We start from the raw sequence: 16,240 nt of genomic DNA, 5'->3' as shown, positions 1-16,240 counted from the left end.
GTATCATTTTTTTCAGTGTAGTCCTTATCCATACCTACAACACAGAGTAATGGCCTATCTACAATCACTTTACTTAGAAAATTGTACTTAGCGTAGGAATTTGAATCCATGCAAAGGAATCTGATCTTCCACAATGATAAAGTAAGCAAATTGGTGACTTGACGTATGGTTTGGAAAATTTCAAAACCTACGGCAAGTTGACGTTTCTATATCAAAGGTAAACAAACAACTGCATAGCAACGTATAACAGCCCAACAAGTTTGCTAAGTTGATTGTAGATGACGACAGTAAGTTACGTACTATTTTAAAGCAATTTATCTGTTCTACGCAACTTAACTAAGTAAAGTGATTCCGAAGAAATGTCATTAAATTTTTTGGCTCCATAAGGTTTGCTGGTAGCAGGCGTGCGATGTACCTGCGATGTACCACCAAGTTGAACCAAAAATCAAGAGGCATTGCGAACTCTGTCAACTTTGCCGAAGACACCAAATCGATCAAAAAATTCCTTTCAAAAGATACAGATTTTTGAATTTTCATAGATCATTTTTGTATGGACAGCTGCCAAATTTGAATGGAAAATTATTCGCTTCGCTAGGAGACGGTGATTTTAGCGGATTGCAGACTGGATTTTCGCCATGTGATGTGATGATTGTCTAAGCCCAAGTTGCCTAGGAATCGATAATTGGGAATAGACCAATTCCACCTGAACCAGATTCTCACCACCATGGCAGCCGTCCATTGCCGGCCGCTCCCATCTCCACCGCGCACCAGGGACAAGGATAGGGGATTTGTAAGACGGGAAGTGTTGATGCTTCACTTTTTTCAGAGTATTTAGGGAAAATCTCCACGGTATCCTCAAGTAAGTTTCGCTTGGAGTTGGACGATTTTTGGGAAGGTGAATGGTCTGAGGAGCCACCCTAGGCGAGTGGTAACGACCATTTTTGCATTGTTGTTCGAATTCTTCGTGTGTTCTCATTTCTAATGGGAAATTTCAATTCTTCTAATCTCTTATTGGATGAATTCTATCAGTCGCCCATGCTATTTATAGCGAGGTATTTTTAGATTCAATTTCAAATGGGCTTGCAATCTTGTTAGAGTTCTGATGTTCAGCTTGCATTCAATTCTTTGTCCGATTCTTGGATTCAACTATACCAGTCTAATTCCTCCTCAAGCTATCAATGCTCCACGGTTAAATGGAAAGCATTTTTGCTTGACAATCCTAAGGACAGGGGATCGAACCCCGCCGTGAGCTTTATGTTTTTCTCAAATTCAATGAGTCCAGAACTTTCTCGTTGGGAGCAGATGGGTATCGAACCCAGAACCATTCGCTTATAAAGAGAACATCGTAACCATTCAGCCACGACCGCTCCTCCAAATTTGAATGGAAAATTATATGGACAAACTAATGATGCAAAATGTCTTCTTTGGGTATACCGGGCATACACAAATTAAAATTCTTAAAAAAGATCGATTTTGTAGAGAACTGCTCATTGCAAAAACATGTTGTATGGAACACGTGGCAAAACTTGTTTTTTTTTTAATATACGTAGTATTTATCCAACTCGGTGAACCATGTGAATTTAATGCATAAACTATTTTTTTCAAATTTGAAGCAAAGAGTATGCATTAATGTTTTACACATTTTTAATGTTACATGCTACTGTGAAAAATACAAAATATAAATAAATTCCCGGATATGGGTATTTCCAAATTGTGGATTCAATGCTCAAAATTTAAGAAAAGAATTAAAAGGGCACTATTCAATTGAGGCAGTTGAAATATTTTTCAAAGTTTTTGTGGATTTTGAGTTCAACTGGTAAATTACACGTTTTTCAATTGAAAACTAAAGAAATATCGATTTAAAACCTTTGTTGATAAAATATTTGATAAACTCATAATTTGATTTCTGAAAATCCTTAAATTCACTGAATTTTGTGGAAATTGTGGAATTTCATAAATTTCACTCTGTCCGTGAAATCGTGAAAATTCACTAACCCTAGCCATAGGAAAAAAAGTTTGTACCAAATCAAAAAATACAAAATAAAACAAATGAACGGTATCGGCTGAATTTGTAAAGGATTGCTCAGTTACTTAGCAAATTTGAAAAGTAGTTTTAAGGTTGTGTGTGTTTCAAAATCGTACTATCGAATTTTGACACTTTGTTCGTGGTTCCCATTTTCATGATCGCTTGTTCACGATTTTGGGAACACTTTTTTCTCCGTGTGCTGTTTTGTCTGTTTAATGGGCACACACCAAATTCTGATGTTCGTTTTCAGTAAATAAGTTTACTGAAAATTTTCAGTAATCCTATTTTTACTGAAATTCAGCATTAGTCTTTTGGAATTACTGAAAATCAGTAAACCGTATCAAATTTACTGAAAACCAGTAACATTGCTGCCAGTCTATTTATGTTTCTGACATTTGCTCTGCCAGTCTATTTGGTCGCCATTTTAGTTTGTTCTCGAAGCGTGCCGTTGTAAGTTGAGATTTTATCCGCGTCCCCGGGGTAGGAAACCTGCCCGTTCAATCCGGAAAATCCCCGGTGGTTCAAAATCCACGGTCAGCACTGTCTGCGGGTAGAACAAAGATCGTTTTTTATTTTTCCCAAAAGCTCTGTAATAAAATTATGCGAGACCCAAAAATGGCAATTTTTGACCCAGAGACCCACCGGAATATCTCCGGCCACCGGAACATTTCCGGGTTCTGTGGGTCATTTTCGGAAAAAGGACATTCTAACGAGTTCAACTAATGAAGAAGTATGCCAATTGGTTGATTTTCCGCTGAGCTATGGCCATTTTAGTGATTCCAGTTTCACCCAGGCCTATACGGATTAACTGAAGACCCAGTTCAGTTTGACAGTAAAGAATTACTGAAAATTCAGTATTGTTTGACAATTCGTGCTTACTGAAAATTCAGTTCACTTTGACAGCTTATAATTTCTGAAAATTCAGTTTTATTTGACAGATCTTCGATTGCTGAAAATTCAGCTTTTCTTACGTCATTTTGACATTTTCAAACTTACTGAAAATCCAGTTTACCATCTGTTATCCTGATTGGTTTCAGGAAACTGAAGTTTCAGCAATTTACTATTTACTGAAAAACTTGCTGAAGATTCAGTAGTGCAGATTTCAGTAATTTTTTACTGAAATTCAGTGAAAGAAATTTGCTGTGCAATGTTGTTTATTTTCAGCATATGATTTTGAAATTGACAGTTCTCACTGATAATGTTGAAACTCTCAGTGATTCAGGTGCCTGATACACGTTTTCTAAAAAGACTTGAATAAAAACTTGAATAATTTTTTTTTATTCTTCGTTATTGGATTTACTTTTGACAACCGCGACTGATAATCTCCTTAACAAAAGCTCCTTCGTTTGCACAACGAAATTAACGACCCAGATGATTCATTTCCATTATCCCTACGGCAAATCTTGTACAACGTTTTCGTGCAACACCTCTCCCCCGATCAGCCAGCCAGACTCATCAACAGTATTAAAACAAAAATATATCATCTCTGCTAATAAACAGTTTAACTAACCTTGACAGCTCGAAACCCACTAAATAATCCAAATACGAGGAAAAACGATTCCGCCCACCCCAAGGCAAAACAGGGAAAAAAATGAAATGAAGAAGCAAACACACACTCACAAACTTTCACATAAAATCAAGATGAGCATAAATTTACTTTTATTGCATTTTCTGGTTTACTTAACACGTTTTACATACCACCTCCACGCTACGGTGTGTGTGTGTGCTCAAGTTAAGGTGGTTAGGATCCATCGTAAAAACTCAAGTGCCAAGAGGGGGTAAAGACAGCAAAAACAAAACAAAAAGTCTGTCGAGGGACCCCAAACCACAGAAACCAAACCAAACCGTGCCACTAACAAGCATCATCATAACTTTTATGCTTCCTCTGCTCTCCTCCACGTCAGTAGTCAGCATAACCTTAACTCGGCAGCCAGTGTTGTTCATTTGGCACATAATAATTATCCACTTTTCTCGAGAACAAATTTCTCCTTTCCTCGGCCGTAAGTCCTTTTTCACAAGATGTTTTCCCTCTCTTGCCTTTCCTGATTATCAATTTAAGGGTTTGCTGATCGTTTCGGAGCGATATATTGATGACGAGAGGTGCCCTTAAGGAAGAGCGAGAGAGAGAGAGAGAAGCAAAATGACACATGTCGTAACAATTATGTTGCATTAGAGAAAGGACCTCCCAAACAGGCTGCGAGACGAGGCTCGACAGAGAGTGCTCAAAAAGTGGTCGAACCAACGAGGCGCGAAGTTTCGAAAGGCGCAATCAGGAGGTGCTTCTGGATGGGCTACCAAAATTGGAAAACAACGGCGGAGGCCTGAAGGACTGAGCATAACCAGATCCAGTGATACCTTTCCACAAATTTACAGCTTGCATGCTTGGGCGTTTTCGAGCGATAATTGATGGGTTGAGATATATCGCACGGTGACAGGGGAAATTCAATTATATTTTGGAATTTTGAACAACAGTGAAATTCTAGTTGTTGACATTGTTTTCTTTGATCCACTTAATTTTGATTGGAGAATAGTTTTTAATAAATATAAATCCATGACAACATTTCGGTTAAAGTTATCATAATTCAATAAACATCACCATTGCAGACGTACTTGACATGAGCAATAAGGCACGTGGAGAATAAGGTGACGAAAAATGTAAAAATTATGGAAAATCACACTGGTTCGATTCTTTAACATTCCAACGCCCAAGGCTCCAAAAAAGTTGGAACGGTAACTTTAAATCGCTGGTTCTCGGGCCTAACTCAACCAATCAAGATGATTCTTCTTGCCAGTGATTTGTTACGATGTCTAGATCATTCTAGAACTTTGCAGAACTTAATTTGATCAAATCTGTATTTTTTGCGATCAAAAACATCGTTCCAACTTTTTTTTCGCGTGTAAAAAAAAATTCGCTGAAAATTCCGCAGAGGCAGTCTTTTTAAAAAAAGGTTTTCCTCTATTAAATCAACATTTTCAGATGTATCAACAATGAAGAGTTGCTTGCTCACATTTATTTGAGCTATTTATTACTTTGAAACAGTCAAAAACTCTTTATTTAAGCTGTAATTCATGATCAAAGTGCTGATAGGCCGATAATAGAAATAGGCTGAGAAAGGGTATAGTTCCCCTATAAACAGTCAGTTTTAAGAGAATGCATCCAAAATAAGTCTTTTCTAACCATTTTTCATCAGAATTTTGAAATTAAATTGACTTGTTCCGGTAATCCGGACACTTTTGAATCGAATTCCGGACACTCCATTTTGCTTATGATCGCACAAATTTGGACTGAAATTTCAATTAATGGCATTCTTTAGGTCTCAGAAGTGTTAAAATCAATACAATTGATATTTTGTATGAAAAATTTGATAGAATTTAAGGAAATCAGAACCATAAATTCCTGCTCTGCCTTCTCGGTGCTTCAGACGCCTATGAAATATTTCAGCGAAACGTTTCACTGTTTTTGTGAACTTATATTTTTATTTAATTTAATTGTTTTGATATTGGCTACAGCATCCAAACATATTTGGAATGAAAGTGGATGTTAAAATTCACCAAATAACACAGTTTTAACAATAATTATGTGAACTTATAACCAAATAATTGATAAAACAAGATGAGGTGTCCGGGTTTCGGAGCAAGATTTTGGCTGTATGGGAGACATTGGCTATAATCGTATGAAAAATCATGCAATCATCAAAAAATGATAGTGTTTTGGAATCGAGATGATGTCAGCTATCCATTAAAATTATAATTTCATGAAAATTTTCACAAAAAAACGTATTTTACCTGTATTTTGAAAATCCATTTTTTTTCTCTGAAGAAACCAAAATATATGGTAATTGCAATATGGGTATCAAATGATCAGTTTTTTTCGCATGCATTTCAAATGTTAAATTTTTTTTAAACACTAAAATTTTTCACAAAAATACGTATTTTCGAAAAACTCAAAATTTCAGTTTTTACAACATGGGTATCAAACGATCAGGATTTTTTTCATACATTTCGAATGTAATAACAACATTTTTTTAAAATACTCAACATTTTCACAAAAATACTTATTTTTGAAAAAATACTCAAAATTTCCGTTTTTACAATGTGGGTATCAAACGATCGGGATTTTTTCATACATTTCGAATGTAATAACATCATTTTTTGAAAATTCTCAAAATTTTTACAAAACTACGTAATTTCGAAAAAATACTCTAAATTTCATTTTTTACAACGTGAGTATCGAACGATCGAGATTTTTTCATACATTTGTAAGTAGTTTTGTGAAAATTTTATGTATTTTCAAAAAATGTTAAAACATTCGAAATAATTCGAAATTTTTTATTGTCACCCTAGTGGAGAACCATTAGACAATATATGAACATAAATAAATTTTAATTTAATAAAAGTATGTTGTCTAACGTTGACCGGCTATAGTTCGGCTTCCTGAGGATGAATAAAAAAATTGAAAATTATTTGAGTACAAATGTCTAAATTCATGGTATGCATTTTTAAACATTAATTCATAGCATTTAAATCAACTATACATTAAACATAAAACATGTCACTTACACTTCAAAACTTTTTTTTATTAAACTAGAAGCAAACCTTTTTGTACAAAACAATTTTTGAGCAACGCTTTTTTTTAGCATTTTTCGTTGTTTTTAAAGAACAAACATTTATTTTTTATTATTTTTAAGATGAAACTATGTTATCACACTTCATATTCCGAAAACATTTTAAAATTTATTGTAGAATTTATAGAAAATAGAATTTTGTTACATACCATACCAATCAGCATAGCGCACCAGGTACGCGTGCTGTAACAAGAAGACGCTTCCATCTTTCTCGATCTTGAGCTGCTACTCTCCAATTTCCCAGGTTACAGATCTTCCGGATATCACCATTCACTTGATCTCCCCACCGTGCGCGCGGTTTCCCTGCTCTTCTGCCTGTTCCGCCAGCTGGTTCAGCGCGGTCAAAAGCAGTCTGACAGGCTGGCTCTCGTCCATTCGGGCGACATGGCCGGCCCACCTGAGCCTCCCGATCTTCGCCTGGGTGGCGATGGTCGGTTCTTCAAGAAACGCGTGCAGTTCGTGGTTCATGCGTCTTCGCCACACTCCGTCAGACACCTGCACTCCACCGTAGATCGTTCGTAGCACCTTCCGTTCGAAAACTCCAAGGGCACGTTCGTCCTCCTGCCGCATCGTCCAATTCTCGTGGCCATAGAGGACTACCGGTCTAATCAGTGTTTTGTACATCGTCAGCTTCGTGCGGCGTTGCACTCGATCTGATGTGAGAGTCTTCCGTAATCCGAAGTACGCACGATTCCCGGCAAAAATACGAGTCCGGATCTCTTTGCTGGTGTCGTTGTCGGCGGTTACCAGCGATCCCAAGTACACGAACTCGCTCACCTCCTCCAACTCATCATCATCCACAGCTAGAGGGGTGAGACATGGGGGGCCAACGTCCTTCGAGCCCCTTCCTCTCATGTACTTCGTCTTCGTCGTATTCATGCCAAGTCCTACACGCCTTGCTTGTACCTTCAGTCGGGTGTAGACATCCTTCACCGTCTCCAGGTTTCTTTGCCGCAGCCCTCGGCGTGATCCAAAGGGTTCCGCTAAATCCCCCGAAACACGCACGTGACACATCACACCATCCAAGGTAGCCTTGATCAGTCGAGTCAGTTTAGGCGGAAACCCGTTCTCGTGCATAATCTGCCATAGCTGCTCGCGGTCGACTGTATCATAGGCCGCCTTGAAGTCGATAAAGATGTGATGTGTGGGCACGTTGTACTCACGACATTTCTCGAGGATCTGTCGGAGACAAAATATTTGGTCCGTGGTGGCGCGCGCGCCAGTGAAGCCCGCTTGGTAGGGCCCCACGAACCTCCTTGCATGGGGTGACAGCTGACGGCAGAGGATCTGGGAGAGGATTTTGTAGGCCGCGTTGATAAGCGTGATGCCGCGGTAGTTGCCGCAGTCCAGCTTATCGCCCCTTTTGTAGATGGGGCACACGACACCATCCATCCACTCCTCCGGTAGCTTCTCCTCCTCCCAGATCTTGGAGATCACACAGTGAAGCGCCCTCGCCAGTTTCTCTCCTCCATATTTGAAGAGCTCACCGGGTAACCGATCCTTGCCGGCAGCTCTGTTGTTCTTCAGCTTCCTGATCTCCTCTTCACCGTTTCTAGATCAGGCGCCGGGAACTGTTCATCAGCTGCGGGCGCTCCAAGGTTGACTCCAACGCCGTCTCCGTCCGCTTCATCGCCGTTGAGGTGCTCGTTGAAGTACTGCTTCCACCTGTCCAACACCTCGCTTTTGTTCACGATCAGATTTCCCTCGTTGTCCCTGCACACATCGGCTCGCGGCACGAAGCCTTTGCGGGACCGGTTCACCTTCTCGTAAAACTTTCGCGACTCGTTAGCTCGGAATAGCTGCTCCATTTCTGCGCAATCCCGGTCTTCCTGCTGGCGCTTCTTGAGCTTGAAGACCGCGACCTGCCGATTCCGAGCCTGCCTGTATCGTTCCACGTTCCCTCTCGTCGCCTTGTGCAGCTTCCTGTCGTAAGCTGCTTTCTTCTCAGCGGTAATCCGTTGGCTCTCGTCGTCGTACCAATCATTCCGACTGACTCGGATCGCACTACCCAGTGTGGCTTCCGCTGCACTGCCGATGGCTGAGCGGATACGGCCCCAACCATCGATCATTTATAAGAAATAAATTCGGCGGTTTTATTTTTAAAATATATTGATAGTTTCCGTTGAATGCTCTCCCCATTCAAGCCTTCGGACTCCAAGGTTCGAACAGAAACTTGCCATAGAGACCACAAAAGACCTGGTGTTGTTAAAGAGGATAGTTTGTTTTGTAGGTTTCCATGTTCAAAACACATGATTAAAACATAATGGCGTGAAACTACCTAAATAAAATAACCTTATCCTTGAACGCAGCCATTCTTTTTTCTGTGATTTTTTTAAACAAAATAAATTCCTTTGAACTTTATTAAACTTGACTTTAAACAGCCCATAAACGCCTGTTGTACACAGAAAAAAAAATCATGGTAATATTACATCTGGGAAGGGGTACATCTTTTATGTCAGAAAAAAGGTGTAATTTTACCTCTGGAAATGTGTCATTTTACCACTTTTCTGGTGTAATGTCACTTTTTCAGTCTAAATTGAGGTAAAATTACATCATAAAAGAGGTAATATTCAACCTTCCAAAATTACAGCTTCCAAATTTACATTATTTTTTTCTGTGTAATTATTGACTGCGATCACTCAAATTCTCACCCTTTTCATGCGAGGACCGAGCCTATCTGGTCAAAAGTAAGACATTGTGCCAGCCAAAAGCAATAAATATCAGGCCATCATCACGCAGCGTTCGCCTCACGTTATCAAGTGTTGACATTAACATGATAGTAATTTAAGAGCCCTTTTTAATTACCATTCTGACCGGTTGACCTTTTCGGAGCTTGGCGTTGCCAGCCAGCGTCTGAAATTATCTCGTAGCACGTTACAACAAGCCCTGCCATGTTCAACACGGTCAATTAAAATTTATTCATGTTGTAACATTAAAACATGTTTAATCACTGTGATTTCTGTGAGCAGTTTTCCTGCGAGATCGAGACCACTAACCTCATCATCTGCTTCGCACATCAGGAAAGCGCTTTACATCACGAGCGATACGAGAGACGTTGTTGTTATCGTTTATTATCCTCTCGGCAGCATCCATGTTTTCTGCTGGCCCGGATCACACCTCAACGGGTTTTATGATCTCTGGAGCGAGGCCTGTATGTAGTGCAAGTTGTTGAAAAAAGGGCTGACATTTAGCGTGTTTAATAATGTACCCAGAGAAAATATGATTTATTTTGCGACATTACTGGTCAGTGTCCGCTCACGAACATGGGTTTCTGTAAATGACCCCAAAATGGTGTGAAAATATTTTAATGTGAGTTCAAGATTGACAGGTCCCGTTATTGAGATTTATTAAAGATTGGCATTTTACTAAAGAAAGGTATTTCACTGGTTTTTCTTTGAAGTGAATTTTAAAGATGGAAATTGTAGTGTTTAGACAAAATGATGTGTATTCTATTGAAGGCATACTATATTTGGAAGTTAATTTCAAAAGTTTGAAAAAAAAAACAGCTTAGACTCGATAATCCGGAAAATAAATTTCACTACATTTTCTCATATTTGTAGAGTTCTTTTGTTGTTTCAAAAATGTATCTACAAGCCTATATTTGAGCATGATGTAATGATTTGAAAGAGAACATAACATTTTGAATGGGACAATAAGTATCACTTTTAAGGTAAAAGTTTTTTATTAAAGGATTGGGTTTTTTTTTAAATCAATAAATTAAACTTGCTCAAAAGACACGCGGCAAATCAGTCTCGAACTGCGTACTATATTTATTTTAAATAAATCATCTTTCCAACCTACCGCGTCTTGTGTGCAAGCTTTCGTGCAATGTTTCATCGAATCTAAAGTTGCCTAGAATATTCAGTGCAAAGCTGTGATCTTGTGCCGGTTAGAGACCCTAAATAGGGAGACTGGTCTAAGCTGGCTAAATCGATCTGGCAACGTATGTTTTGAGCTTGGCAACACTGATAAGTTTTGCTGGGCGTAAAGGCAAATGCTCGTTTGGATACGTCAAACTCGTGTCTGTTTGGGTACGTCAAATTCACTTCGACCAGTCTCCCTATTTAGGATCTCTAGTGCCGGTGTCCTGGAATCTGTCAAGCAAGCAATCTGTAGTTTGTTGTTTACGGTACTCCAAAATCAGCTGCTGTAAGCCGACTGTCTGATAAGAGAGACTTTGTATGTTTGCACTTAGAATAATCTAGAGTCTAGACCAACTAATGTCATCGTTGTGAGCAAATAACGACACTTTTCTCATCTTTCAGTGCACTTTGCCGATCAGTGGAACCATTCATGATTCGAAGAGTGATGGGTGAGGTGGACGTAAAGTTTGGAATCCGGCAGGCGCTGGCCAAAATCGACGAGGCCTTCGCGAAAAGATCTGAGGTAAGTTTGGATGTATAATAATGTGGACACAAGACGAATGGTATTCCAGTTAGACTGAAAAAGGAATTCAAGTTATTGTGTTGAGACTGTAAATTGCTGGATATTTCAAAATTTGAAAAATATAATCAAATCGTTTTGAAGCAAAAAATAACCATTATAGCATCAATAAGAAACAATACAAAAATAATCATCAGAAACGACATTTTTTTATGCAAAGCTATAAATACATTTTAAACGCAGAATCTTTAATTAAGGATTCGTAGCAACATTGTAGTACTTGCACTAGCTCGGCAGACAAAACATTGAGATGATTATAATGCAATCTGTGATAGTCTGTCCTTATTTGTGCTCAGTGTAACACTGCTCGATGCCTCTGTGTTCTCTTATTCTATCTAGATAGGAATCCCTCAAAGCTTAGTACATGAATGCACAGAGGCATCGTGTTGTGTAAAGGTTTTTTATCATGGTGATTGCTATGAATCAAAAACTTTGAGATAAGAGATTCTTCTACGAATAAGCAACAACAAGCTTATAAAACTATGGTATGGCATTTTTTGAGCATCATTACCATTTTTAGTATTTTTTTTTATTTTGCTCAAACTTTGTGAGGGCCTCCCCTATCATCAAAAACCATTTTGTGTAATTGGTTCACCCATACAAATCTCCATACAACATTGGTTCATACAAAAATGGTACGTAAGTATTTGAAAATCTTTAACTTTTCAAGGATTTTTTTGATTAATTTGGTGTCTTCGGCGAAGTTATAGGCGAAGTTGAGGACTATTCAGAAAAAATAGGTACACGGAAAAATGGAGATTTTTAATTTTCTTTTGTTTCTATATTTTGAAAACGGTGAATACTAAATTATACCAAAAATGTGAGTAACAGATCTCATTGCAAAAGCCGTTGTTGATGTACATCGTTAAGCTAAAAATTTTTCCATGCGATAAGCCAACTGTCAAACTTTATGAGCTTTTTTCTCTAAATACTGAATTGATTTATGGGTGCCACGATATCTCGAGATGGAATTAACCAAATTGGCTAAAATTTTGGTTGAAGACTCTCAAGCCATTTCCCGTTAGCATGACGAAGCCGATTTAGATATCTGTATCTCAAGATCAAGATAATTCGAAATATCTAACAGAACTACGGCAGTGCGTGGCCAAATGGTTACGCTGTCCGCTTTGTAAGCGGATGATTCTGGGTTCGATTCCCTTCTGCTGCAACCTTCCATCGGATGAGGAAGTAAAATGTCGGTCCCGGCCTTGGTTGTTAGGCCGTTAAGTCATTCCAGGTGTAGGAGTCGTCTCCATGCCATAAGTACAAACAAAACACCAAACCAAGCCTACCCCGGTGGAATCGCTGGCGTCGGTTGGACTCGCAATCCAAAGGTCGTCAGTTCAAACACTGGGGTGGAAGGTTCCTTGGAGTAAAAAGAGGTTTGGGTGCTCTCCCAATTCAAGCCTTCGGACTCCTAGGTTCGAGCAGAAACTTGCAATAGAGACCACAAAAGACCCGGGGGTCGTTAATGTGGATGGTTTGATTTTTTGAACAGAACTACGGATGTTGTTAGTTGCGCTCTTTTCAGGATGTTTCTTACCTGGAGAACAACCGAAGAGCACGCAACAAGGTCAGTGCCATTTCATGCTCTCAGGTATCAATCCCTGACCTGCAAATTTGTCTTGATAATAGATGAATACTTATATTTTAATGCTCTGGAAATGGATTAAGAAAAAGTTTAAGTTGGTGCCCATAGCAACCTCTAACATTTTTGCCAATTTACATCGATGTAACCCCTTAAACTCACCTGTATCAGAAATTTGACTAATTTCTTTAAACCTGTAGCAGGTTCCGGTCAGGAAAGGAAAAATATAAACAGAATCTGGACGAAAAATGTTTTTTTTTCTGCGACGTCAAAGCTGGCTGGCGGTTTGACGTTTAACAATTCTGACAAACTTGTAGCTGATAACGTGCGTGAAAATGAGTTTTATGAGTTTTATTATGAGTAAAATTACATCGAATTTTCTACTATAATTATGTGGATAAAAATCAGGTTATTTAAAGTGCAATTTTAGGTCAGGCACGTTGTAAACGAAACCCAGTGAGAATTTTATTGGTGTGATCAACAATTAGGCCAGATGTAAATTTTTTTTTTTAAGTGTGTAAGATGTTTTTTATGAAAAAATATTATCAGGATCAATCTTGCAAATTATCGTTCGATAGATTATCAAAAGACCTTGCCGATGAGCCAGATTGAAGGACGATCTGAAAACCCTATCAACAGAAATGACTAATTAAGCTTATTTTTTAACTTGTTTAGAAGGAATGATGCAATTTTGATTGAATGTGAAAAAGGCACAATATATATTATATAGTTCTCATCAATACCTACAACTCTGTCAAAGACACCATATTGAACAGAAAATTTCTTATAAATATACAGATTTTCGAAAATTTATCAACCATTTTTTATATGCACAGCTGCCAAAATTGTATGGAGACTAAAAAGATATTTTTTTCTGTGTGTAGTAAGTACCAAGATATCTCGGGTTTATTTCCTTGTGATCGTGCTATCTTGTCAGTGGCAGTGCGTGACCGAATGATTACGCTGTCCGCTTTGTAAGCGGATGATTCTGGGTTCAATTTTCCATCGGATGAGGAAGTCAAATGTCGGTCCCGGCCTTGGTTGTTAGGCCGTTAAATCATTCCAGGTGTAGGAGTCGTCTCCATGCCATAAGTACAAACAACACACCAAACCATGCCTACTCCGGTGGAATCGCTGGCGGCGGTTGGACTCGCAATCCAAAGGTCGTCAGTTCAAACACTGGGGTGGAAGGTTCCTTGGAGTAGAAAGAGGTTTGGGTGCTCTCCCCATTCAAGCCTTCGGACTCCTTGGTTCGAGCAAAAACTTGCAATAGAGACCACAAAAGACCCGGGGGTCGTTAATGTGGATGGTTTAATTTTGATATCTTGTCGCAAGTGTATGTTATTTATACTAAATTTAGTCAAGAATGCTATTTTCGGCATGGGTTCAAGGTCGTATGAGGTTTACTTCACAGGTCAACAAAACTCAACAAAAACTTTTAAAAACTCCGTGCAATGTTGACGTCTCTGTTTTCTGAAGTTTTCCTGATCACACCAGGACAGCATACCAACGACAAAATTTTATTTCTGTTATTTGCTTGGATGGGTAAAAATAGAGCACCAATATATCGGTGAGCAAATTGTCACACAACAAACTCTTCGTTATCAGTGGATAATGTAAAAAAAATAGAAAGAGCCACTTTACGGTATTTTTTTTTCAATTTTCTGATTATGCAATATTACAACTTAATTTTAACTTATTTATTGACTGAAAACAGTTTTGCAATTCGATTTTTGCGAGAAAAATAAATGATCTCCTGAGAACTTTGAATTTTCTCGAGTAATCAAATATATTTGCCTGTTGAAGCTTACCTTGTCCGTAATCAGAAGCACTCCAACATCACGAGATATCGAAAAACGGACCTCAGATTCGTGTAAAGGTATCAAAATTTCTATTGAAGCAAAGTTAAAAGAAAATCGAAGAGAATTCGGTGCAAATTTTCCGATTTTCTGCGAGTTGACAAAGGATGACCCCACCGGTTTTGTAAAAAAGCATCTTGCCCTTGTTAGTTAAAATTTTCATCTATCCTTTTTCTGCGAATCTGTTACTATCAACGAACTCTCCGACCTTCCTCAGACCATCAAAGCGCCAAAGCCGCTGCTGGTGGCCGTTAGCAAAACCAAACCAGTGGATCTGATCCTGGACGGATACTCCATCGGGCAGCGCGATTTCGGCGAAAACTACGTCCAAGAGCTGATCGAAAAGGCACACGATGCCAAGATCCTCGAGCACTGCAAGGACATCCAGTGGCACTTTATCGGCCACCTGCAGAGCAACAAGATCAACAAGGTTAGACGGTTTTAATGTTGTGATTTTTGGTGATTGTTTAATTGCTGTTTTTTTTCAGATTGTGAATCTTCCCAATTTGTACATGATCGAAACGGTCCACAACGCAAAACTGGCCGAAAATCTGAACAAAGCCTGGGAGAAGGTGAAAGCCGACAAGCCGGACAGTTCGAAGCTGAACGTTCTGATTCAGATCAACACCAGCGGAGAAGATGGTAATTGACGATTGACGACAGCATTTTTGGTTATCACAGAAGGAAAAACAAATCAATTTTAAAAATAAACCGCTTTCACCCCGCCACAGAAAAGAACGGCACCAATCCGGCGGAGGCCGTGAACCTGTACCGCTTCGTGACGGAGAAGTGTCCCAACCTGAACTGTCACGGCGTGATGACGATCGGTCGCTTTGGCCACGACTACTCGACCGGCCCCAATCCGGACTTCATCGAGCTGATGAAGTGCCACGCGGACATTTGCAGCACCTTCGAAAAGGACCCCGAAGAGGTGCAGGTGTCGATGGGCATGTCGGACGACTTTGTCCAAGCGGTATGAACTGTGTCGTGTCGCATGTCGTGAGAAATGGCTTTTCAACTTGGTTTTCCTTTTTTTTCTTTTCTGGCGCAGATCGAGATGGGCAGCACAATCGTACGCGTAGGCAGTTCTATTTTTGGCGCGAGAGCGAAGAAAACCGAAGCATAGGAATTTTTCCGGCCGGCCGCCACCACTACCATCAAAGGGGGAGGCAAGATTGCGATTGTTTAGTCATCGTCGTCGTCGCACACAGATGGTGGTGTGGTGGAAGATGCGCGTGTGGCGCAACTGAACCATCCGAGGTTAGATGGGTGGAATTTTGTTTGTCAAAAATAATCGAAATTTGAAGGTGTTTGCGTTACGCATTATAGATTGAAATCACACAATAAAATTTTAAAATATTTTTCTTGTTTATAGTTATAAAATCTCGTTTTACTATTCATTTTCGACTACCTTATTTTTTCATCTTAGACTTGAAGTGAAATCCCATTTCTTTTTAACAGTGTTTATAAATTTTAAAGATAGTCACAGACAATCGGATTCGATCTTAAAATGCGCCAAAAATCTCTTTTCTTTTTGAAAGCAACTTTAAGTTTTGCAATAGCGGGCTTTTTGTGTCTTTGCCAGGGTTGATAGGTTGGCTGATAAATCTGGGAATGCCAGCGTTTTCAAGTGTCAGCCAGAATAAAGATTTATCTTAATCAGTACCATTTTCTCCCAATTTGTAACATCTTATAGATT

The 16,240-nt window shown here is 39.1% G+C and overlaps 1 protein-coding gene across 1 annotated transcript; it reads left to right on the top strand.

The window, feature by feature from the left end:
- Positions 1-10,674: 10,674 nt before the first annotated feature.
- Positions 10,675-15,924, top strand: LOC6051328 (pyridoxal phosphate homeostasis protein). The gene is made up of 6 exons (XM_038249996.1): positions 10,675-10,830; positions 10,917-11,037; positions 14,759-14,971; positions 15,030-15,183; positions 15,273-15,514; positions 15,593-15,924. Exons 2-6 carry the CDS (start codon positions 10,945-10,947, stop codon positions 15,665-15,667), a joined length of 777 nt encoding a protein of 258 aa, XP_038105924.1. The 5' UTR covers positions 10,675-10,830; positions 10,917-10,944; the 3' UTR covers positions 15,668-15,924.
- The last annotated feature ends 316 nt before the right edge of the window (positions 15,925-16,240 follow it).

Source organism: Culex quinquefasciatus, chromosome 1 (assembly GCF_015732765.1).
Source record: "Culex quinquefasciatus strain JHB chromosome 1, VPISU_Cqui_1.0_pri_paternal, whole genome shotgun sequence".
Classification (NCBI taxonomy): domain Eukaryota; kingdom Metazoa; phylum Arthropoda; class Insecta; order Diptera; family Culicidae; genus Culex; species Culex quinquefasciatus.
This window is presented reverse-complemented; position numbering and strand designations above follow the sequence as displayed.

Coding starts and splice junctions, on each gene's coding strand:
- LOC6051328 (XM_038249996.1), top strand. CDS start 10,945: ATGATTCGAAGAGTGATGGGTGAGGTGGACGTAAAGTTTGGAATCCGG. Junction 11,038..14,758: donor CCTTCGCGAAAAGATCTGAG/GTAAGTTTGGAT, acceptor GACCTTCCTCAG/ACCATCAAAGCGCCAAAGCC. Junction 15,515..15,592: donor CGGACGACTTTGTCCAAGCG/GTATGAACTGTG, acceptor TTTCTGGCGCAG/ATCGAGATGGGCAGCACAAT.